Source organism: Prinia subflava, chromosome 8, assembly GCF_021018805.1.
Source record: "Prinia subflava isolate CZ2003 ecotype Zambia chromosome 8, Cam_Psub_1.2, whole genome shotgun sequence".
NCBI classification, from domain to species: Eukaryota; Metazoa; Chordata; class Aves; order Passeriformes; family Cisticolidae; genus Prinia; species Prinia subflava.
In genome coordinates, this window is record NC_086254.1 from 33,642,823 (window position 1) to 33,666,576 (window position 23,754).

At 46.1% G+C, this 23,754-nt stretch overlaps 1 protein-coding gene across 2 annotated transcripts in view; it reads right to left on the minus strand.

The window, feature by feature from the left end:
- Positions 1 to 22,232, minus strand: part of PTPRT (protein tyrosine phosphatase receptor type T) — a 446,577-nt gene extending 424,345 nt beyond the window's left edge. Inside the window, exon 1 of one of the 2 annotated variants that reach the window (XM_063404659.1) lies at positions 21,801 to 22,232. In XM_063404659.1, coding sequence (XP_063260729.1) covers positions 21,801 to 21,870 — 70 coding nt within the window. In that variant the 5' untranslated portion in view covers positions 21,871 to 22,232. The remainder of the gene's footprint in view (positions 1 to 21,800) is intronic. The other variant, XM_063404660.1, reaches the window with a different exon arrangement.
- Positions 22,233 to 23,754: the final 1,522 nt, after the last annotated feature.

Genomic DNA, 23,754 nt, shown 5'->3' on the forward strand with positions numbered 1-23,754 from the left:
TGAGAGAATCAATAGAAAGCAGAACTTGCTTTTTAAAAGGAGACAAATTTTCTTTGGTTGAGCACAGAAAGTTCATGGAAGTGCAGGATCATTACAAATTAAACGATTACTGACGCATGAAATACAACATGGCTGGAGTCAGGTAAACAAAACAGTAAGACAGGAAAAATCTGTCACAGCCCAGGCACCCTGCACCTGGAACTTTGTGAGAACTTGGGGTTTTTTCAGTGCAAAATGCTGTCAGTCATAAAATGAGCAATCTGTTCTCCTCCGAACAAAGACAAACCCAAGGTCCAATTTGTGCAGCTTCAGCTTTTCCACGGTGGGAGATAATTCAAACCCAGCTCAGCAGCAGCTTGGATTCATATGCCTGAAACCCGAGGATGCCATCTGCAGCCCTGCATTTACATTTAACATTAAATTGTGCTCCTGGCAAACTTCAGGCTCAGCCTCCAGAGGCTCAGCCTTGTACTCCAGCAGCTCTCCCAACATCCACATGTTAACTCCCAAACTAAAGGGACATCTGCTCTCCCACACTCAAAGGAAAACTTGTCATGGGCATTAAAGCTGTGTGGCACAGTGTTTGATGTCCTAGCATGTACAGCAGGGCTGAACAAGGACAAGGGCTCCCTACAAACACCCACACTGCTGTCACCTCAGCTTTCCCTGTATTTCCTGCACTACAGGGCATGCCCATGGAAAAACAGAAATGCCACTTTTGTTTGGAGCCATGCAGCCACAGAGTTTCTCTCTTTTCCAGAGCCCTGGATGCTGCCTGCTGCAGGTGATGTGGACCAAAATCAAAGCCAGCATTATTTTGGAGCATCACTGCAGGCTGGGGAATGTACAGGTAACACTGGGAACAGGCTGTCCACACAACTAAAACCACTCCAGCCTCAAAAATTGTCTCTATCAACATCCATTACTCTATCTGTTGACTGTTTATAAAACAATTCCTTTAATCTTGGATTTATCTGAAAGTCTTGTGCCTGCATAATTGGCATGCAGAACAGCTTATTATAAATCTTGCAAACAAGGACAACTGAAAAGTCACTTCATACAACTTTCCAAGATGAGCAGCTCTAAAATGGACAGAAATGCCATTATTGCAGCACAGCATCCCATTATTCAGCACTGAGACACGTTGCCAGTGCTATTACACAGTTCACACAGTGCACGGGAATTTCTGTGTCAATATGGATCAGTCCATGCAACGTGCAACTGATTTTCCATTGTCAACTTTAAGAGTAATCAAACCACTTAAGGCCTCAATGGGTATTTTAACAGATGGAAAGAAATCCAAATGAGTAAAGGCATTTTGCTATTTGCTACCACTTAGAGTTTTGAAGCTTTCAACACACATATGTTTAATCAGAGAGAGTTGATTGGGATCACGGGTGAGTGATTATTTATTGACATGTGCACAGAGGGATGGAAACAGAACGGGATAATTGGTTCCTTGCCAGAGTAACTGGCAATCGTTATTGACCATTTTTTATTTTTGGACATCAGCCCAAATATGATACTGCATGTGCCAGAGAAGCTTTACATTTGGCAAAAGTGAAACTACAGGAATAACTTCCTACATGTGATTAATCCTCCTAATTCAGGGCCAAGATACTCCCCAAACCTCACAGTTAGTCAGGGCCTCCATCTGCACATGTTACAGAACAGCTACACACACACACACACACTCTTTATTTTCAGCAATCCAAGCAGAAAAACAAGTTGGCATTTAAGAAAAACAGACCAGCAGCACTCAGATGCTTTCAGACCCCTGGTATGAAGCAGTAATCACCACCTTTCTCTCACAGCCCAATATTGAAATGAAGGAAAAGCAAATGTTTGCTTTCCTGAGAAGGGCAATATTCCAACAGATGAGAAGCAGAGCCACCAAATATTGACAGAGCAGGAGGATCTGCAATCAGAGCAGAGCAAGGTCCCTGTCCCTGCTGGGATTTGAGCTGAGCCCTGTCCCCTCCTCCAGGGGAATCCTCTGCCAGTGAAATGTGGGTAATAACCCTGTCAGAGCTCTGCAGACAGAGCTGCCACACTCACAGGAGAGAGATCACTTAAAAACCCTCAGACTCATCTGTCCAACAGAGCTGCAAGGAGGAGGTGGCCGTGGGTCAGCTCCAAGGAGTGACCAGGAACTTTCCCACACTTGGGCTTTGAGGCAGATCCTTGAGCACAACTGCTCAGTGGTTAATGCACAAACCTTCACATGAATTCAAAGAAGGCTTTAATGTCTCCTCTATACAGCTGAAGTCACAGGCAAAATCCTGCTGCTCATATTTTATCTGTGAGCAGCATCAAGGAAAGTCAGATACATCAGAAAGCCAGGATTTTGCCTTTCAAATCTAAAATTTCATCTCCTCCCCAAGCCTTTTCTTAAGCATCCTTCTTGCTACACTGCAAATTACCATACCTGAAAAGAGTTTGGCCCATATATGCAAATTATGATCTTTCCACAAAGTTTTTTTTTAAACATTTTGTAATTTACCTTTAATTATTAACAGCAAAGAAATTCAAACAGAATCATGACATTTACTTATGGGATTACTAATCAACTTTCCAGCTCTGTTAGAATTAAAAAAACTGTCTTCAAGACTCCCCCTGAAGCCTCTGTCCCCTCTTCTGCATAAGAATATATGCACAAGTGGATACAAACACATACTCTTGAACCTTTAGGGTTGCAAAACAAAGACATCAAAATCTGCAACATTCAGAGCCAAATACAAAAGTGCCGAGCAGACTGTTTGAATTACAGGCAGCTGCATTATTTTGAGTTTTGAACCCGTAAAAATGAGGGTGGGAGGAGGATAAAATCGACCCCAAGACCCCAAATTTCTTCACAGTTTCTTTTTTTGAGGTAAAATGTTTGCCACATGGCTTTGTGGGAACAAGGGGGTTATTCCCAGCTTTGCTAAAAATCATCAGCTTGTGTGGAGAGATTTTGTGCAGATTGGTATCCTTTAACTCACAGAAAAACCCCAAGAGAATCATTTGATTCAGCATCTGATTTGGGAGAAACTTCACACCTTAGCAGTTTTCCCCCAGTACAAAATACACAGGGCAGGGATGGGATGAACGTGGAGCAGGGAAACCAGACAAAACGTCCTGCCAAAATTCACCTGGTTCCCAAAGGCAGCAGAGGTTCCACAAAAGCACTTCTTTTACAACCCAATTCAGAAATATTTCTACACCCATTGGTAATTCTGACAATTTTCAGCCTGTGCTTATCCCCAGCTCAGCACAGATGTGGAAAGAGATTTGGAGGAAGGTGCCAGGGGGAAGGAAAAAAAGCAGTCAGCTCTACATGCAAGGCTTTATCTGCACCAGAAAACAGTGCTAAAAGAAAGCAATTTAGCAGCTGACACTAAACTTCTTTACTTTAATACCTCCAAGTTAAAAATCAATAGATTTTAATTGTTCATTCCAAAGTAATGTTTTGTTCTGAACTGAAGCAGAGTTCCCATGCTTTCTGCTGAAGATTGCTCCTCAACAAGTGGTGGAGTATCGATTCCCATTTTGCTCATCAGTAAAATACTCCATTTCAATTCCTACATCGTGTAATATAAACTTGCAAGTTTCCCCAGAAAAGTAAGTAATGCTGCAAGAATACAGTGAAAACTGACACATTTTCTTCCTGTCTTGCTAACACTGAAGTTAAGTGCTGAGAAAGAGGTAAATGAGCTATTTTGACCCCACTTGCACGACTGAGGCTCAGCCTGTTTCCTTGGGAGCCCTCCAACATGAACCAAAGGCTCACTGCAGCCAGAGGAGCCTGCACAGCCTCAGCAGTCAGCTCAGACAGGAAAGTCTCATCCTAAACCATCCTTTCCATCTCTTAAAAAAAATATCTACGAGTTCCTTCAGACTCAGGCAAGACGAGAACTGCACCAACCATGCTGCTGAGCTCGTGGACATGTACAAGTCCAGATAAATGCCCACATCTTTCCTCACCAAAGCAGGGGGAGTTCAGAGCACAGGAGCTCTCTCTATCTTGTTTAATGCACACATTTAAAATACTCTTCAACCTGCTTCCAGGAATACTTGCAGTGCTTGCAGTTCACACACTACTGCAGGCAGGGGAATATTTCAGAAATCATTAAATTTAACAGGACTGCTCCAAGCAGACAGACAGCAGCACTGTCAAACCTGTAATGGGAATTGGAGGTGCCAGTGGAGCCACACAGGGAGGCACAGGAGCAAACCCAGACTAACCAGCATGGTTTGGGCACACAGCCCTCACCCACACACAGCAGGAGTCTGCCTCCATGGAGCTCTCTCCACTTCAGCTCCATCAATGAAAAAAAAAACCCTTTCTCCTACAAAGACTGCTCTGCTATATTAAGATGTGATCAAATGCAGAAATAAGTTTCAAAGAGAGTGCTGGCAGAAAAGGGATTTTGGAGGTGTCAAATATGCAGCTCTACGCTTGGTAGCACCACTCCCAATGAATGTGTTTGGTGAGTTAAACCACAAACAGCCCCAGCCCACCCAACACACCACAGGAGACAGGAGGTTTTTCTTTAATTTAGAAAATTAAAACACACTTTAAGCTTGCTTCTAAGCTAGGTTTAGTCCTAGTAGCCAAGCCACAACGACAGCAGGGATACATCCACACTTTAATGAGGCCAAGTACTAGCAGCATTTTCAGCTCTCCAAAAGAACCAAGTAAATTGTTCAAGCCTTTAAAAAGAAAAAAAGACAGTTTCTAGTAAAAAAAGTTCTAGACAAGTCAGTGTGCCACAAAAAATAAATCTCTCCTATCATATATTGTCTCAAAAAAGAATTAGTATGTTTTCCCTTAAATGAAAATATAACAGCTACTGACACTCTGATTATTAGTCTTCTGTACTGAGTGGACAGCACTGAGACAGTAAATCAGGATGAGCATAATACACCAATTTATTCAGCAAAGCCAAATATTTGAGGAAGCACACACTGAAATTTAATCAAGTTAGAATCACCTGGGAAATCCTGCCCTGTGCATCAGCTACCTCCAAATAAATCCTAAAATATACATATATGTGCAAAATACACACAGAGAAAAACGTGACAGTACAAACAGGTTTTGTATTAGGGTTGATCTGCGCAGAGAGGATTAGAACAGACACACAGACACAAGCATGACAGGACAGACATGGATGTCCTGGTGCAAATCCAGCAAAAGGGAACAATGAAGGGATTGGAGCACCTGACACACCAGGAGAGCTGGGAGAAAACAGCCTCAGGAAGGTTCATGTGGATTATCCATGGCCAGGGGAAGGAATAAAGGAGATTGCCCAGAGCAGCTGTGGCTGCCCCTGGATCCCTGGCAGTGTCCAAGGCCAGGCTGAACGGGGCTTGGAGCAGCCTGGGACAGTGGAAGGTGTCCCTGCCGTGGCAGGGGTGGAACAAGGTCTTTAAGGTCCCTTTCAACCCAAACCATTCCATGATTCTATGACCTCTTCCTCCAAGAAAGAATTGGCACAGTCAGCGTTCAGGTTTGTGGAATGTGGACAAGGAGTAGCTCCACTGATTTTACTGAACACAGGTTCAAGGATGACAGGCAAGATCTAAACAAACCTTCCTGAGAAGCTGGCATTTGGTACTCCTGAGAAAAGGGAGCCAACCTGAAAACACACACCCCCATGTCACCTTTCATCAGGAGATCTTCAAACAGTTCACCAGTGTTTGTTAAGCACCCTCAAACTCCTGAGAGATAGAGAAGAAACAAGGGTGCTCTTTACAATAGACTTAAGTGAAACATGGGAAAAAATCACTTGCTGAAGGTTATCAAACAAGATAGGGACAGAGTTTGGAACAGGGAACCCGAGCCTCCAAATCCTTATCTAAGGACCGTGCCAAAGATCCACCTGCTCCCTGAGGGAGCACCCCAGAATGGAGAAATTCCTGTGGGTATGAGGAGTGCTGTGAAGGAGCACACCTCTCACAAACTGCATGGTTTCAGAGCAACAGCCACTGGGCTGCTGTGTCCCCAGGGAAAGCTAAAGGTAGCTAAAAATTTCATTCTCACCTTTGAGATTACCAAATACAAGCGTGGTGAGTCAGAGTACTTTGATTTTCCTGGTACACCAGGAGCAGACAGAGAGCTGCAATATCCTTAAGTCTGAAAGAATTAATTAACAGTGAAGTATCATAAGGAGCTGGGGGAGGGGAACCTTGATTCATGTTCATCTTTAAATACATTTTCTTTAAATCATTTCCTTGTGCAATTACTCATATATTACAGATAATGTTCTTGTACTCGATTTGCCTTGCTGTAAAACAGCAACATAAACATTTTCCTCCTCCCTAATATCTTTGGAATCAAAGTTATCATCTGATGAGAGGTATCCAGGGGAACAGTATTCAATACAACAAATAATTTTTCATTGGTATTTACTTCCTCTTTAAAATATTAAAGGGCAAGGAAGGGAGTAGAAAGAGCCATGGTCAATTCATACATAAATATTTAGCTTGGAGATGCAATTCCTGCTTCCATTACTTTGTGCTATTTTGTTACGGTGTCCTAAGGACATGTACTGCCAGTAAACTGCAGTTTCAGTTTCCAGGCTATTATTTTGTAATGAGTTCCCACAGAAGAAAAATTCCAAGTTCCATCTCTTTCTGAACAATTAACTGAGTCCCATTCTGACAGGCTAAGAAGGGGCAGCCCTGTCCTCCTGCACGAATCAGATGCCAGAAGAATCTCTCTGCATGACAAAGAATTGCAAATTTGCAAAAAGCAAACTTCTTAATCCCACCGCACTTCTCCCAAATTTTTACACCTTGCCACAAATTTCTCCCACAACACTGAGTCACGGAATTGCTTAGGCTGGAAAACACCTCTGCAATCACTGAGTCAGACAATGCAGCACTGACCAAGCCACCTTTAAAGCACGTCCCCGAGTGCCACATCCACACACCTTTCATTTCCCCCAGGGATGGGGACTCCACTGCCCTGGGCAGCTGTGCCAGGGATGGACAGCCCATTCCATGAAGAAATTTTCCTTAATCTCCAACCCAAACCCCCCCTGGCCCAGCCTGAGGCCATTCCCTCTCCTCCTGTCCCTGTTCCTGGGAGCAGAGCCTGACCCCCCGGCTGTCCCCTCCTGTCAGGAGCTGTGCAGAGCCACAGGGTCCCCCCTGAGCTCCTTTTCTCCAGGCTGAGCCCCTTCCCCAGGTCCCCCAGCCCCTCCTGGGCACATTCCAGCCCCCTCTTCAGCTCCCTCAGCCTCTCCTGGGGCTCCAGCCCCTTCCCCAGCTCTGTTCCCATCTCTGGACACTCCAGCCCTTCCCCAGCTCCATTCCCACCCTGGGCACATTGCAGCCCCTCAGGGTCTTTGTCCTGAGGCCCAGAGCTGCCCCCAGGGCTTAAGGTGATGCCTCAGCAGTGCCAGCACTGGGGGACAATCGCTGCCCTGCTCCCGCTGGATTTCTCCGAGATTTCAGGATCCTTGCTGTCCATTCTGAACAGAACTCTCCAGCAGACAGCAGCCCCTGGCAGGCCTGAGGTGAGGCACTCGTGGCTGGATGGGGTGAGCCCCAGAGGAGAAAAGCAAAGCCCAGACCCCTTGAGCAGGGTGTAATAAATATGGTATATTAATTCGTGTTTTGATGCATGTAAACTGTAAATATGTTCTGTAAAATAAAAATGCCAGCAGGCCAGGCATGAAACCAGCTAATCTCAAGTCGGGCGACACCCTGGAACTGCTATTGAGAGAAGGACAATGCCTTGCTGGGAATCGGGACTCTGCTATTGACATCTGAATGAGAGGAAAATCAAGATCGTAATCAGTCCTCCAGGGGCAGCAGAACTGCGAACTGCTCAGTGATCACCAGAGATACTATCAGGGGACCCTCTCCATTCAGAAATTCATCTCCCGTTCATACAGTGGAGGGAGGGAAGAAATCAACCATCCTTTCACAGGGAAGCCCCATTCAGCCGGACAGACAGAGGAGATTAATTTGAAAAGAACCACCTCGAACACAAAGAACTGTGGGGAAATCCTCTGCCACAGGCCAAATAAACTGTATAAAACCAGGACCCCAAACAGACCAATTTGTGAACGAGGGGGTTACAGCACGCTGGGGCTGTGACTGGTTCACCCAGCGTCGATCCCGGGTATCGGCACTGTACTTCCTATTGTTGCGTTTGCCTAAATTTTTGCCTTGTAATTCTTTAATTATTAAAATTATATTTTATTAATTGGAATGAAATTGGCATTTATAACAAGGGCATCCCTCCTTGCATCAGCTTGGCAAGAAACACCACCCTCCTGCCTTCCTTCCCTTCATCAAACACATGTGAAAGCCAAACCCAAGACCAAAGGCTAAGAAAAACCTGCTAAAACATTTCTAACCACTGATATTTTTCACCTTTATACTTCTCTTAACAGAGTTGTCTCAGTGGAAAATCTAGAGGTTTCCGAAATAACTCCAGTCACCCTGGCAGGCTCAGAGCAGGAGCTGATCTGCAGATTTGCACATGCCATGAGCACACATCCACCTGCTGCTGTGGCACTGTAAATCCCTGGAGTATCATCTAACATGGATGGGCATTGCAGGAACACAGCGGGAACGAGCAGCCACTAAATGCCTTGCAAAAGGAGAGAGCAGAGTAAGGAAAATGGATTGGAAGCCTAGAGGCACAAAGAAAAAGGAAAGTTTTGAAGAAACTCATTATAATTTGTTGTCTTTAACTCTACGGTAATATCAACGCTGAGAACAATTGCAAAAAAAAATAGGACTGAAGCTAATTTTCAGGAGACATGAATTCCCTCAAGTTGACTGATAAATAACAGTGTTTTCTCTCCTCCTTTTTTCTTTAATGGGATTCAAATGATTCAATTTAATTGCAACAGCACTGGCTTGCCCACCCAGCTTTCTACTACTCCAGTCGAGGCAAGCAAAGCACAGGGTGACCTTAATTGTGTACATGATGCTGATTTTGATTCAAACAAGAAGTACAAGTGCACCACGTAGCAAATATAAATGTAAACAAAACCATAAAGGCTCAAATCCCAATTCATTGCAGTCCAACTGCCTCCTTACAAGTCTAAACCACAATAAAACTCCTGGCAGCCCTTCAGGATCACATCAGAGGAGCTGCCTGCACAGCACCATGGACATGTACTACCAATAAAATACAGGTGAAGTTTCCAGGCTCCTATTTTGTCCTGAATCCTCATAAAAGAAAAATTTCCAGTGCCATCTAGTTCTGAACAATTAACTAAGTCACCATCCTGACACAGACAGAGCCTGAGAAGTGACAGCTTTGCCTTCCTGCATGAATTAGGTGCCAGTGGAATCTAAATCTATGATAGCAAAAAGCCAATCTATTAATTCCAACACATTTCCTTTAAATTTTTGTGGCTTGTCACAAGCTTCTTTCACAACACAGAACCCTACAATTGTTTAGACTAGAAAACCACTTCACTCTGCCCACACCCTCAAACTTCTGTTCATATCCTGCTTTATCAATTCTGGGGTGATATAAAAAAGACAGGATGTTGTAGAGTTACAGACAGAGCAGCAAACCTCCCCCTTTACATTCATGCAGCCAAAAAGAGAAGCCCACAAATTCCTGACCACTCAGGTGATGGGCTTCCCTGCCACAAAGGGACACTGAGAAAAGAGTAATATCAACATCAATAAATAACCAAGATTTTTTTCAAGGGTATTAGATGCACTAGTAGAAGGTCATCCACAAAACCCTGTGCCAATCCTCTTGCAGGTTTGGCTGAAAAAAATCCCCTGATCACACACTTCTTCCACGGGACCTTTAGTTGTTTATGCAAAAGATGGATGGCCCTGACTGGAGGGGCAGCTACTCAATATTTTGTTTTATTCTTACTCTTAGCTCCGTGGGCCCATGCATTATTTACTGCACACTATGCAAACTGAGCTCTACAGAGAGAATTATTAATTTCCTCTCAGGTTTCGCCACAGCTATAGAATTCCTGGCCCTTCCCCAGCATTCGGACACACTCAGCACCCCACCTGAGAGCTGTGTTCAACCCTGTCCTTCCAGGCACTCAAAGGTCAATGATTAACACAAGTTAACATCCCATTCCCCACTTGCAGCTTGGGGATTTCCAGGGCGCTCAGGGATTTTCAGGGCGCTCAGGGATTTCCAGGGCGCTCAGGGATTTTCAGGGTGCTCAGGGATTTCCAGGGCGCTCAGGGATTTCCAGGGACCCCTCACACAGCAGCAGGGATTGCAGGTGGGGTGTGACACCCCAAGCCCTTTTTGGGGCCTCAGCCCAGCCCCTCCAGGGTCAGAGCTGATGCTCCCCTGCCACAGCTCCCCAGCAACTCACCCACGAGCACGCAGGGATTCTGACACAGAAATAAGGCATCACATGCTTCACACTCCTCCTCTCTCTGGCTGGAACATTATGTGCTTCTTCAGCACCTACAAATCATCTATTGCACTTCTAATTGGGTTTTGTTGTTTTGTTTGGGCTGGTTTTCTGTTTGCCTGGGGGTTTTGGCTGAGATTTTTTTTGTGTGTTTTGTTTGTTTGTTTGTGGTGTGCTCTGTTGATTGGGTTTTTTTTAATCCCACACTCACTATTTGCCCCCAGATTCGATAAGGTCTAAATGCAGATTTGGGGGTGAGGGGTATTTGGAGGGGCACATGATACAATCTTGCCTTCACCATGATGCTGTTGATATTTAACAGATAATCAGATTAATTAAAAAACAGCAGAGAAGCATTAGTATGTGTTATCACTTATGCTAAATACAGCATCATCACTTTTTTTTTCTCACTATACCTCCTCTTCTTTTCCCTCCTCAACAGCATTATAATAAAGTCAGAAATTTAGAGGAAAAAAGCCTGCAGTGGATTGTTCAATTTTTTGTCCTGTCTAAATTAAAGTGGCTCAGACAACAGAGTTTCCACCATTTCCTCTGGGACACAATTCCACAGCCTCATGGATCTGCAGTAAGATGTTCGTGATGTCCAAAGTAATCCTTCTCTTGTTTTTATCTCATTCTATTCCTTTCACTGTACATTAAATATTTCTCCCTTTTCTCCCTCTGAGGTACTCTCCACAGCTCCATTCTCAGTTAGAGAGCCAGAAATTAAATGGATTTAAATACTGTAAATCTTTGTTCAAAAGAGGAGAAATTGCTGTCACTTGTGTGTACTCTCAATATGTTAATTTGTCACTCCTGGAAGTAAGAGGATGTTCAGGAGGAATATTCCAGGCAGAAAAAACATCCTGACATATACTTTTTAAAATACAAACACAGCAGGTGGCATATCCTGCCCTCAGTGCACTTGCTGCTCTTCAAATCCACATTTGGTTTGATGCAAAATGCCATCAATTGCCAGTCAGTCCTCTCAACAGTCTCAGCATTAATCACCCCCAGATTTCTCTCCTCCACTCAAAAATCACTTTGAATACACCTTCACTCTGGATTTACACTGCAATACTACTCAGGATTTCTGCTTGAGATGCTCAATTCTGACTTTTTTTAAGAACTGAGAATTTGAAAGTTTACCATCACTGAGCAAAAAACTTATAAAGGAACTATTTCTGAATTTTCTCAGCTTTAATGGAAATTGCATCTGAAGTCTGAATTTGATGAGCGATCCTTCTGCCACCCCCTACATGAGGAAGAACTCTGTGGGTAATCCAAACACTCTCCTGTTTCTCTCCAGCAATTCTAGCACAAATTACACTTGGCAAGCAGGATGACACAAGTTTGGGGTTTATGTATTGTTAATGCTGCTGTTGTTTCATGTTTTAAATACCTGCAAGTCACCCTGAAGTCAGTGACCACTGAGAATTACACTAAAGGACACAAGGAAATTAAATATTTCCTTTAATGAAACACTCATTTATTGAGCATTCTGTTAGCAGTAGCAGCTCATCAGAATGGAAGAAAAACCTCTTAAAAATCCAAACAAACAAAAAAAAACCATCAAAAAAAAAAAAAAAAAAAAAAAACCCACACCAAAACCCAGGAGTGATTCAATACAGATAACTGCCAAGTGACCTTCAGAAGCCAAGAAACATTCCAAAACATTACTGCCCAGCCATTATCAGAAGTATCTTTGCATTATTACTAGAAAATCAAACTGCCAGGGTAAAGCAGATGTCCAGTGCAGCTGTACTCAGTATGTTAATTTTTTTTACGATAAATATGCACAGAAATCTTAATAAACGCATTTAAGAACATGGAAATCTTTGGCACATGGAAAAGCTTTATTATAAAAGATGCAAAGTTGAGTGTTTACTTTTAAAGGGTTATTTTTGCTTGGAAAGTTCATTTAAGGACAATTAATTATACTTTCTTATTTTTGCAGGCTCTGGCCTTGGCAGTCTCCAGGGTTATCCCTGTGCCAACAGAGACACTGTGTTTATTTCCAAGCTTTCCACTTCTCTGATCATTCCTACCACGTGCTGATAGCTGTTAGTACATACACCATCTCCCATGTTTTAATCATAAAAATATTTACTGTTTGCGTAGGAAACCCTATCGCCAACAAAAAATTTATTCAGGAAGCTGGGGAGATGTTTTGACCAACATTTGCATAGCAAAAATCCTTTTTAAAATGAGATTTCTTTTTTTGAGCCTATTATTTTTTTACTAGATCACATGGATTTATTCTCCCTGATTCACCCTGGAATGTTTGAACCTCAAGAACTGCGGGGAAGCGCCTGGTTTATGAGGAGCAGTTCTTTTTCAACAAAATGATTATTCAGATCGTATTTGGGGGGGAACTTTGGGTCTAGATTTAAGTTATACAAATGAATAAATTCCCACTTCCCAAAATGAAGCAGAGGGTGCAGTGCAGCGTGCCTGGCAAGCACGTGTTTGTGCACAGGAGTGCCGTGCAATGGGAGGGATGCTGGCAGCCACCCAGCCCTGGCGCTCTCACCTGCCCGGCCAGGCAGGAGAGCAGCAGAGCCCTCGGGGCACGTCCATGAGTCAGAGCTGGCACGGCAGCCACGCCACGGGCACCTGCCCAGCCACCTGCGAAAAACGAGGTTTGCTTTCCTGGTAAAATTTTAAAATTTAATAAAAATAATATGTTTTTAAAAATATATTTAATATTTAAAAATATATTTAATAAAAATAATGTAATATAAAGTAATAGGAGACAGAGATAAAGCAAAGGGTTAAAACAGCCGGGTGCTTGGCATTCAGCTAAGAGCACACCTATCATCTTAGAGATACTCCTTAAATACCTTTTCTATTACATCAGCCTGCTGCATATTCATAGACCATTATGCATATTCATATTTTCCCACAAATTAGTTTACATATTCTAGGAGCTGTTTAGCATGGCCCCTCCCTGTGTCCGCCTTTTTAAAGCAAGCTGTGGTTTTAATCCTTCTTCATTATCACCTCCAGTTCGGGCCTCGGTCCATGCTTTGCACAGACAGTGAGTGTTGATAGTTGCCCTGTCAGCAGCAGGGTCCCATTTCTGTGTTCACTGGATGTTATCCCAAGCAAGCAGACAGTTCAAACATACTGTATCAGCTATCACCACTTTGCCTAATTTTGCTAATAGCAGAAATAAAAACTGTATTCATACAGCAAAGCTATTTTAACATTATACATATAGCATTTATCTTAATACTTGTGAAAGGCCAACAGTAGAATATGTATTTATAACAAACCCATCTGGAAGTCAAATCCATCAGGAGACTGCACCCTGTGCAGCCAGAGCCAGCAAAGCAACACAAAATACCTGTCCCGACACTGAAAGGCTCAAAACCAGCTCTTTGAAGGGAAGGAACAAGGATGAGTGACTGGTTTTAGGTGGGTGATGGGTGATGGCTCCTGGAGGTTTCATTAGGGTTGGCTGCTGCACAGATTGAGGCACATCTGGGCTGCCTGGCACAGGCTCTGACCCAGGCCCAGTGATGCACTGAGGTTCCCAGAATATCCTGATCAGCCACTCTGACACGGACAGCAGTGTTCTGCAGAGTGTAAATATAACAGGGTTTTCCTTTCACGTGCTTATTCCTTCCCATTACTGAAATAAACAGTGTGCAACTGTCGTGTGAACACATGAGCAGAGCTATGAAATACCAGCTGAGCTGGAGGAACAACAGGGAGAACTGCTGCTGGTGTGGTTAAGGCTCTTAAAATATTAGCAACTGGCAAATATAACAGATAAATATACACTTTCCTAAGCAAACTTAGAAGTGGCTATTGGTAAATTAAAAATATTCGTATCTGTTTGGTTTGTGAACTGATGCTCAATCACTGTGAAACTAAAGACAAGAACTAGGTGCTGTATCCCACATTTTGGCCTAAGGAGCAAAGTTTGCAGCCATGAGCTCTCTCGCAATGACTCTGGTGGACATTTACCTTAAAGAAGAGGAGATTCTATCAGTGCCAGCCACAGTCCCAGCCTGAGAGCAGCCTACTTCAGAGCTTTATTTTATGTCTGCTTCCTCACTGTTTCTGTTCTGGCAAAGCCCCCTTTCCTATTTCTCTTCATACCTGCTCTCTTCCTACTGCTGTAAATTTAAAAATTCTCCTTCCCATCACACTCTCCATCACTACCCCCAGCCCAACACCAGGATCCTGTCAGCTGCCACCCTTCTTGCTTGACTGTGGCAGTGCTCGTGCTTCTGCTGCTGTTTCTATTTCTCCCTTGAACAACTGCAAAGAAAACGTTCTTCAGGCTATCAGAAAAACCCCAGTAATTTGTGCCTCTAAAGCATTTAGCAGTTGGCTCTTCAGGTGTTCCTACGTTAGTACACAACAAAGCCACCCCTTCAGGTTCAATAAACAATTAAGAGGGGAAAGGGAGTCTCTGGTAAAGAGGCTCATTAGGAGAGATGAGCTGGTCCCACTGCAGAACTGGCAATTGCCTCTCGAGCCCGGAATGAGAAGGCAACAATGAGAAGGTGAGGAGCACTTCTGCTCAGCCACTTGACAAACTCACCCAAGCTAAAGGCCAGAGAAAGCACAGAACAGATTTTCTAGAGAGATATACCTCTTTTGAATAGGTGGACATGAATGGAAAACACCAGAAATAGCTCATTATTGCTTATCTTGGTGTTTTTCTTAAGAACAAATTAGTAAAAATTCTTGGTACCAACCCAGAGCAGTGGTGTGGAGTGAGATGGACACAGCCTAGGCTTAGCTGGTTGGGGTTTTTTAAATCTGCCTCTCAGCCACACACCTCTGCAGAAACATCAAAACCATGAAATATTTCCCTGAGAAATGACTGACTGTGGTAGAAACACACCGCACTTAACACTTTCAGCAGCAACTGTTCCCATTAGAGCACTGAATTCCCACCTAGAAATGCAGACAGAGATTTGGGCTGCCCACAGTAAGTGGGTACATGTTGACAGCAAATCCCTTTTCTGGAGAAATGAACCATCAAGCTCAGCAGCTTCCCGCCTTGCTGACAGGAGTGCTCTTCTGCTTATCCAGCAAATGCTGCCGTGCTTCCAGTAAACATTTCTAAAGGAAGAAAGGCCCATTATAGAGCAGTCAGATTGCTTTAATTCCCTTCTTCCTCCCCTGCTTTGTGCCCTACTTCTACTAGTTGGTCACAATCAGACAGGCTTTTCACTCCTACAAATCATCATTCTCAAATAAACAAAACCACATGGCACCATTACCATCCCCAGCTCCACACTTTGCCATTAAAAAAAGATCCTGAAAGCACACTTCATAAATTTGGTATATTTGCCTTTTTAGGATTTCTTCTCCCCTCTGCTATTGGGGGCTGACCTTTGAGTCAGTACTAAGGGAAGGAAGATTCACACAAGTTCAGATTAAGGTGGCAGCAACGAATTCAGCAGGGCTGAAGTCAAAAGCACAATATTCCAAATCTATCCCCAGCACAGCATGAAGCCCTACTTCTGCTCACACAGGTAATGATACTTTCTTCTTATTCAAAGAGGGAAAGATTGATCCTCAACATCAAAAATGGATAAACTCTGGCTGAAGTGTAATGCTCTTGATTTTGTTGTTCTTTACAGCATTGCAGAGGACAAGATTGGAGCAGCCCTCCTTCACTCTACAGCTGAATTCACAGCCAGGAGCTGCTTCCCAGTGATTCAACACAGTCACTACCAGGAACGAAGCTGAGATTGACAAGGATGTATGTGGAAAAAAAAAAGTGATAAACTCTGTTTCCTCTGAAAAGCCAGATCTGAAGCCATTTCAGCTAAGAAAACATGAGATATGGGACACTTTGAGCACTTCCAGCACAAAGGGAACAGCATGGCTGAACAAAGAGCTTTGCGTAACCGGAGGTTGCTCAGGCTGCAGCACTGATCTGTGCCCACACAACATCATCAGCTGTCAAACCCCACAGCCTTCCTGAGAGATGAACTCAAAAATATCAAGGAACAAGAGCCAGGTCCCATCCTCCCAAAATTCATAAGCAGCTCAATCATCCTTCAACCACATGAGCTGCACCACTTCAAACGGCAGCAGAATTCACCAAGTCGGCTTGAATTCCCAAGGCTGCAGTCCCAGGGGGATCCAGCTGGAGAAAAGAAATCAAACAACTGGCCTTGGATTGATTTACAAGCACTACTTAAAAGAAAACCAGAAAACCAGAGGAGACCAAGCACTAAGTAGGTTCTTTCTTCCTGGGGTTTCTTGTCCTGTTTTACCAGGACTTCCCAGAATTACATCATCTTTAACTGGGGCGTTAAACAACACCTTAACAGCCTTTTTTCTCCAGAGGTCCTTGTTTTCTTTAGCTGAAATGTCTTTCTTATCAGCATTTTCCTCTGGACCATGCAATGTCTTGACATCTAGTTTACAAAGGATTTGACATCTCTGAACTGCAGTGATAGATGGGATGTATTTACTGGATATTAAAAAACAAGCAGGACTGATTAAATGATTCATGGTCCGATTAAGACACAGTAATTGTCTCCTTTGCCATGAAGATATATGATCTTTAGGGCTCACAATAATGAACCCTTTTTTGTTATGTAATGACAAGTGCACAGAAAAATAGGACCAGGCAGTGAGAAGTCCTCGCTGATGCCATCAACAACACTCACCACCTTTGTGTGCCTGCTCTTTTTATCTGCCTTTGCCTGGAACATTCAGAAGTAAGGGACAGCACCAGGCCAGGAAGGTGGTAGGGTAAGAGGTAGGTAAGGATGTCTCAAAAAAAAGCAGAGACCTTCTAAATGAAGGTACACCCAAGCAGAACCATCCAGCACAAACAGGGGAGAGCATCAGCTAAAGAAAAAAACTAAGAAAATTAGGAACTGTGAGAGGTATAAAAAAAGTGACTCCAGGCCAAATACATTGGCTTAAATGAGCCAAGTAATGCTGCTCCATAAAACGCTCCAGAAATACCATAAGAGCCATATACCATCTTCTTATCAGGAATATGAACACAGAGCCAAGGAATGCCAACCCACGAGCCCCTCCTCAGGGGAGTGGAGCCCTCTACTATGAGGAATGGGAGGCACAGAAGGTTTCCTGCATCACAGATGGAGACCTGCACTTGTTCACAGCAGCAGGTGACCCCTGTATGCTGCCGCTATTTCAAATACAAGCCAGGAAAGTCTCATCTATGAATGTTCCTATGAGCATTTTTTGGAAGCTCAGTTACATATTTAATCTGTGCATTACAAGACACCGAGGAAACAGACTGCAGCAGTTTCCATAAAAAATTGAGGAATGTCTCTCTAGAAAGACAGAGGGCTTTATATAGCAATGCACACACACATCCTGCTGCTCGTCACCCAAACTGTAAGAGTTTGTGGGGATGTCAACCAGGCTGCAGGATTTCTCTGCTAAAGCAGAAGTATTATCACTCTCATCAGTGAGCAAACCCATGCATACAATCACATTTGGGTAGGTGGATTTCAGACAACATCTGCTGGTTTTATTCTTTTTTTTTTTTAATTAGGGCCACGTTAAATCAGTCTCAAATTTGCCCATTGCCAAAATATTTAAGTTCCAGTGCACACCTCTCCATTGTATGTGAAGCGCTTCCCATTCAAGCAAAGAACAATGCCTGCCAATATGCATTCGTGCACCTCACTTATAAAATCACAATGAAAATCACCAGAGGCATAAAACAACTATTATGATAAATAATGAGCTTTAAAAAAACCCACAGCATACACACAGAGAGAATCAGAGACACTGATCCTTCTGTGCTGAATGTTATTCAAGAGGATTGTCAGAGCAATGCTGAACAGATCAATTTATTTCCCTTTCTTCTCTCCACTTAACTGGATTTCATATACAAAAGTAATTGTTCCTATAAGAAACAACCCTTGTCCGTGGCTTTCGAGGTTCAAAGCCTCAGACCTACATCTTTACTACTATTCGGGTTTCCATGGCAACAGATGATGGTGCCTTCTTAAAAAAATATACTTTAATATTCTACAGTAAGTGCCCCAAGTCATTCCCATAATATTAATGAAAACTAGAGCACGTGGGCCTGCACGAAGAGCATAACAGACTTTAAAAGTACAATTAAACGAGAAAAGCAGAGCTCAGGGACTCGCAGGAGGGTGGATGGTTAAAAGGGGCTCTGCATTTGTAAAAGAGAAGGATTATCCCTCCGAGATTCACAAACGCCTTTATACACACAGTGACCTTTCGCTGCCGCTGTCGAAAGAGGCAGTTTCACAACATCACCTTCTTAGGATTAATTGTTTATGTATTAGAAAACAAATCGAGCCAGCCGGGGATAAAAATAAAGTGGAATTGTGGTGCTAACAGCTCCCCAGAGGGAGAGAAAAGTGATTATTGAGTTAAATGGCTGCATTGTTAACAACTGCCACACACAGCAGCTCGCTCAGAAGGGCCCGTTTTTCACCGCCAATTTACTGACAGCAAAACCTGAGCAAATGAACTCCTACTAAATTACAGCTTCCCCCAAAAATTTCCTTGCACTTTGCTCCCTTTTCATCTCCTCTGCCGCCCGGACGAGCCGTGTGTAATGAACTCTCAGCTGCCGTAACTCGGCCATGTGGCAGCAGCCCCTGGGAGCAGCCGGCTCTCATCCGAGCTCTCTGCAGCAGAGCAGGGAGCGGGACAGGGGCAGAAGTGAACCAAGCACTGCCAGCAGGAGAAAAAGAGTTAAATAATCCGGTGTTCGGGTCAACAGCCCCCATGGAAACCCTCTGTCCTACTTTCCCACCCCGGATGCTTTTTCGCAGCTGCAAATGACTTTAATCTGTCTATTTATCCCCCCGTTGTGCTAAAAATCCTCACAAAACAGACAATAGTGAAGTGTGGGCAACTGCAGGAATAGCCCACATGTTCTGGTAGGAGAAAAACCCCACACGGACTTTTAGGGGAAGAACTTCCCTATAAGTAATGCTCCTCCAGTTCCAAATTCCTGAAAGAACCGGGAACCACAATCATTACCTGGTTCTACTTTCTGTGTCTTGCATGGAAAAGTAAAGCGTTTAAATTAGCAGCTGACCCTAGAGCGACAAAAAGTTTAGAACCTCGAAAAGCATATGCTGAGTTACAAACAAATACAGAGACTGCAGGGAAGGGGAAGTAATTGCTGGGGAGAAGAGTTATAAATAGAGTGATAGAGAAATTACATAAAGAAATAAGTGTCAGCCAGCTCCCTCAGGATGAAACGAGGTATTCCAGGGAGAAGCCGTGAGCATTCTGCTGCCTCTTTGTAGTATTCCCAATTTTACGTTGGGGATAACACCAAGCAGCAGCAGCAGCTGTGCAAATCGGGTAGGAACTGACTACATTTCCTCTTGACTTGTGCCTTTCCTATTTCCTAGTCCAGCGATCGCTTAAGAAAATAAATTTTGCAAAAACCCTAGCCAACAACTTGTACAGTGATTTTTTGGGATGTTTAACAAAAGGCTGCTGTATAAACGTAATAGGCTTTGAAAAATAATCGGAGACGGGAGGTATTTGCGTCCTAAAAGTTATGGAGAGAGCACCACCTGATGGAAGATGCGGAAAGCCACTGACGGCATTAACTGGAGCCGCTCCAAACTTCACCGATTTTTCAGGGACAAAGGGCACCTGCATAACTTTGCTTTTTACTATAAGGAAAAAAAAATCAGCTATAGGGATACAGTCCAAACCGATACACTTCACAGCAGGTACTTATTTTAAAAGTGAGGAAGAAAAACTTTCTCCTAATTTCAGTATTACCAGCAGCTCAGAAAACAGTTGTTAAAATCAGTGCCTCTTACTTTGGATGGGAGGACGCACACTCAAATAGGAGGGAGAAGGGGATACTAATGATTTAAAAAACCCTCATAGTTACTATTTCCACTTATAATTAAAATATTTCATGGCTTTCCCAAAAATAATTGAAATATGGTACATTTTCATGTGTTTAGCTCATATTACATTATCTCCCTCAAACACAAAGCATCTTCTGCCCCCTTAAAACTTTGCTATTTTCACAGAACACTCTTCTTTCCAAGCATCTGGCTAAATGATTCATCAAAAGCCCAGGATCTAATCTCAATTGATATGACAAGTGTCAAGAACACGAAAACAGTTGGAAGGGAGAGAAAAGGGGGGGGAATAAATAGCTCCACATATTGCTTACTCAAGGAAGCAGTTATTTAACTAGGTTAGATTTTCCCAGCCTCTCTAATAAATCTGTGCTTTGTGCAGTTGCCTAGCAATGTAAACAAGATCCCGGTGGTGTCAAAGCGGGCCGGGTTGGTGGCAACCCCTCCTCCGGCGAGGGTCTGCCCGGCCCTGAGCCCAGCCTGCAGCAGGGGCTCGGGGCAAGGTGTGCCCGGGGCTCAGCATCTCCAACACGCCACTGCTGCTGCTTCAAAACAGCGATACAGAGTGATTCGAGCTGCTTCTAAAACCTTCTTGCGTTTGAGATGAACTCAACTTAGTTTCGTGCCTCCAGCATGGCTAAGTCACAAGCAATGAGATACAGCCCTACGTTAAGCGACATAACAGAAATTTTACTCGTCTTAAATATACAGGTAGTTTTAAAATACTTCTTTTTTTCTAAGTCAAGAGAGAAGAAAGCTATAACTGCTTATTTTTTTAGCATGAGTACAAGCTGCAGTGAGAAAATTAATGTATTGCAAGATCCAGGAGAAAAGCAAGACCCATGTAGCTTTGGATTACCTACAGAATAGCACAGCAGAAAGCCAGCTCTATAAGCACCTGTCATCTTCAAGTAATTCAAACTATGCCTAAAGGAACTCGTAGGAGTGGGAAAATAGCCGGCTACTATTACTGTACACATGCCAGGGAGCAAAGTACTCTCCAACATCAGCGCCAGGGAAGGTGACAGTCGGGAAGGAGCCGATCCGAGTGGCTGAGCCCCCCGAGAAAGTTCCTGGAGCTGCGACATGCAAGTGGTGAAGCAGCTGCCACGAAACTTCCCGGAGCAAGCCCGGAGCCCTTCCCCAGACCGGAGAGAAAGGGAGCGGCTCTCCCGCGCTGCACATCCCGCAGGAGCCAACTCCTGCCTTGGGCTCGCAAACGCTCTTTACCACCAAAAAACGCCTCACGTATCGCGAATCCCTCAGAATAAATCAGAATAAAGGCGATGCCGTCACCTCCTGCCACACGCAACTTTCGCAGGAGCGAGGTCCCCCGGCCCCCGGCCGCGGCGCTGGCCCCGTCCCGGCCGGGCAGAGCCCCTCGCATCCCCGGCGCCTTCGGAAGCGGGGGACCGAGGCTGCCGCTGGCCAGCGCCTTCCGAGGCGCCTCCAGCCCCCGCCGCTCCCCGCATGGCCCCGGGAGCTCCCCGCGAGGCCGGAGGCACGGACCAGGCGAAGAGTTCGGGCTGCCGGGAGAGCCGCCCGCGGCGGGGGTACCCGGGGGACGGAAGAGCGGGGCACCGGCCGGGCGAGCATCACTCACCTGGGAAGACCTGTGCGTCCGCCCTGGGCAAGAGCTGCAGGAAAAAGACGATCGCGGCGACGCCGGTCATCCTTCCCCGGAGTTCACCTGCCCTCCCCGCTGCCGCGGAGCCGCTGCCTCGCCGCCGGTCTCCCCCGCATTGGTGGCCGTGCGCGGCGGCGGCCCCGGCAGCCGGAGCCGCGGTGCTGCTCGGCGGAGCCGCCGGAGTGGCGGCGGGCGGGGAGCGGGCGGGAGCTGCCCCCGAGCCCAGCCCCGCTGCCCCGCCGCGCCGGGGGCTGCCCCGGCCCCCTCCCCCGGGCCAGAGGGCTGCCTGCGGGCTGCCTTGGGGCTGCCGGATCCTATGGGAGCCCGGCTGCGCGCACGCACAGCGCCCCGCGGTAGCGGCTGGAGCGCAGCATCGCTCGGCGCAGGCAGCTCTGCCGCTCCTGCCCTGTTGGCAGCGGGGATGGGAGGCAGTGCGGGGGCTGGCGTTAAACGGGGGGCTGGGATTGGGGGTGGGATTGGGGCCGGCAGCGGCGCGGGGATGGGATGGGATGGGATGGAGGGAGCGACCCTCTGCTGGAGCCAAGGAGGAGGTAAGGCCCCCCCAGCCCCGCCGTTTGATGGGGCGGCGCTACGAGCAGCTCACGAGCACCGACAGCTGAAAATAGTGATTCCCATCCTCATCCACTTTACTTTCGGGAGTTCACTGCTGAACACCGACTCACACCGCGCCCTGGGCACTCCTAGGGCTTCGGCACAGGCAGGGAGGCAATTCCGCGCACAATTCTGAGAACTGCCTGTCCGCAGGTGGCTTCTCCACCCAAAACGCGTGGCTGCCCTAAGGCGGCGGAGAAACCCAAAGCCCTGATCAGTCTGGATCCGTCACCTGAGGCGGAACTCGCGCAGGAAAAGGAGAGCAGTGACCACGGGGACTGCGCACCTGTGCGGCCAGCAGCGCAGCGGGCACTCCCGGGGCTTGCAGCGGGCACTCCCGGGGCTTGCAGCGGGCACTCCCGGGGCTTGCAGCGGGCACTCCCGGGGCTTGCAGCGGGCACTCCCGGGGGTCGCAGCGGGGCTCGCAGCAAGGTTACAGCGGGCAGTCCCGGGGCTTGCAGCGGGGTTGCAGCAGGGTTGCAGGGCGCTGTCGCTCCCCGCCGCAGCCCAGCCCCGCTCGCTGCCGGCCCCGCGGTTTCCAGCGCGGCCGGGCCCGCAGGGGGCGGTGTTGGAGCGGCCGCGGGCGCTGCCGGCGCTCCCTGCCCCGAACCGGCCCCGAACTGCCCCGAACCGGCCCCGAACTGCCCCGAACCGGCCCCGAACTGCCCCGAACCGGCCCCGAACCGGCCCCGAACCCGCCCGCAGCCACGGCAGCGGCGGAGCCGCGGTGCAAACGCGCCCAAGCGGGTTTGAAACAACCGGCCAGGGTTTCGCGTTAAATACTATGAGAGCGCCGGAGAGTTGTAGTTACCGGAGTGTTTATAATTACCCGAGTATGGAAGTTTCTTAGGGGAAGGGATGTCCTCAGGGCTCAGCCTGGTGGGGTAATCGGAGAATAATTTCTTCGCTGAAAAGGTTGTCAGGCATTGGAAGAGGTTGTTTTGGGGAGATTTAAAAAGTGTGTGGATGTGGGACTTGGGGCATGGGCTTGGCACTGCTGGGTCAATGATCTTAAAGGGGTTTTCCAACCTGTCCTATGGTTCTGAGTAACCACTGAGGAACTGCACATTGCGGTCCTTGGCTGGTCAAGCAAGAGCACCATGCTGGGAGCCAACAGAGACAGCATCAGTTTGCAGCTAATACTCCCCCTCAGCTGCTCACAGCCTTGGCCAGAAATGAGCTTGAGAGGTCTCTGTATCACAGCAGAGAAAGGTTTGGGTTGGAAGGGACCTTACAGATCATCCAGTGCCACCCCTGCCATGGCAGGGACACCTTCCACTGTCCCAGGCTGCTCCAAGCCCTGTCCAGCCTGGCCTTG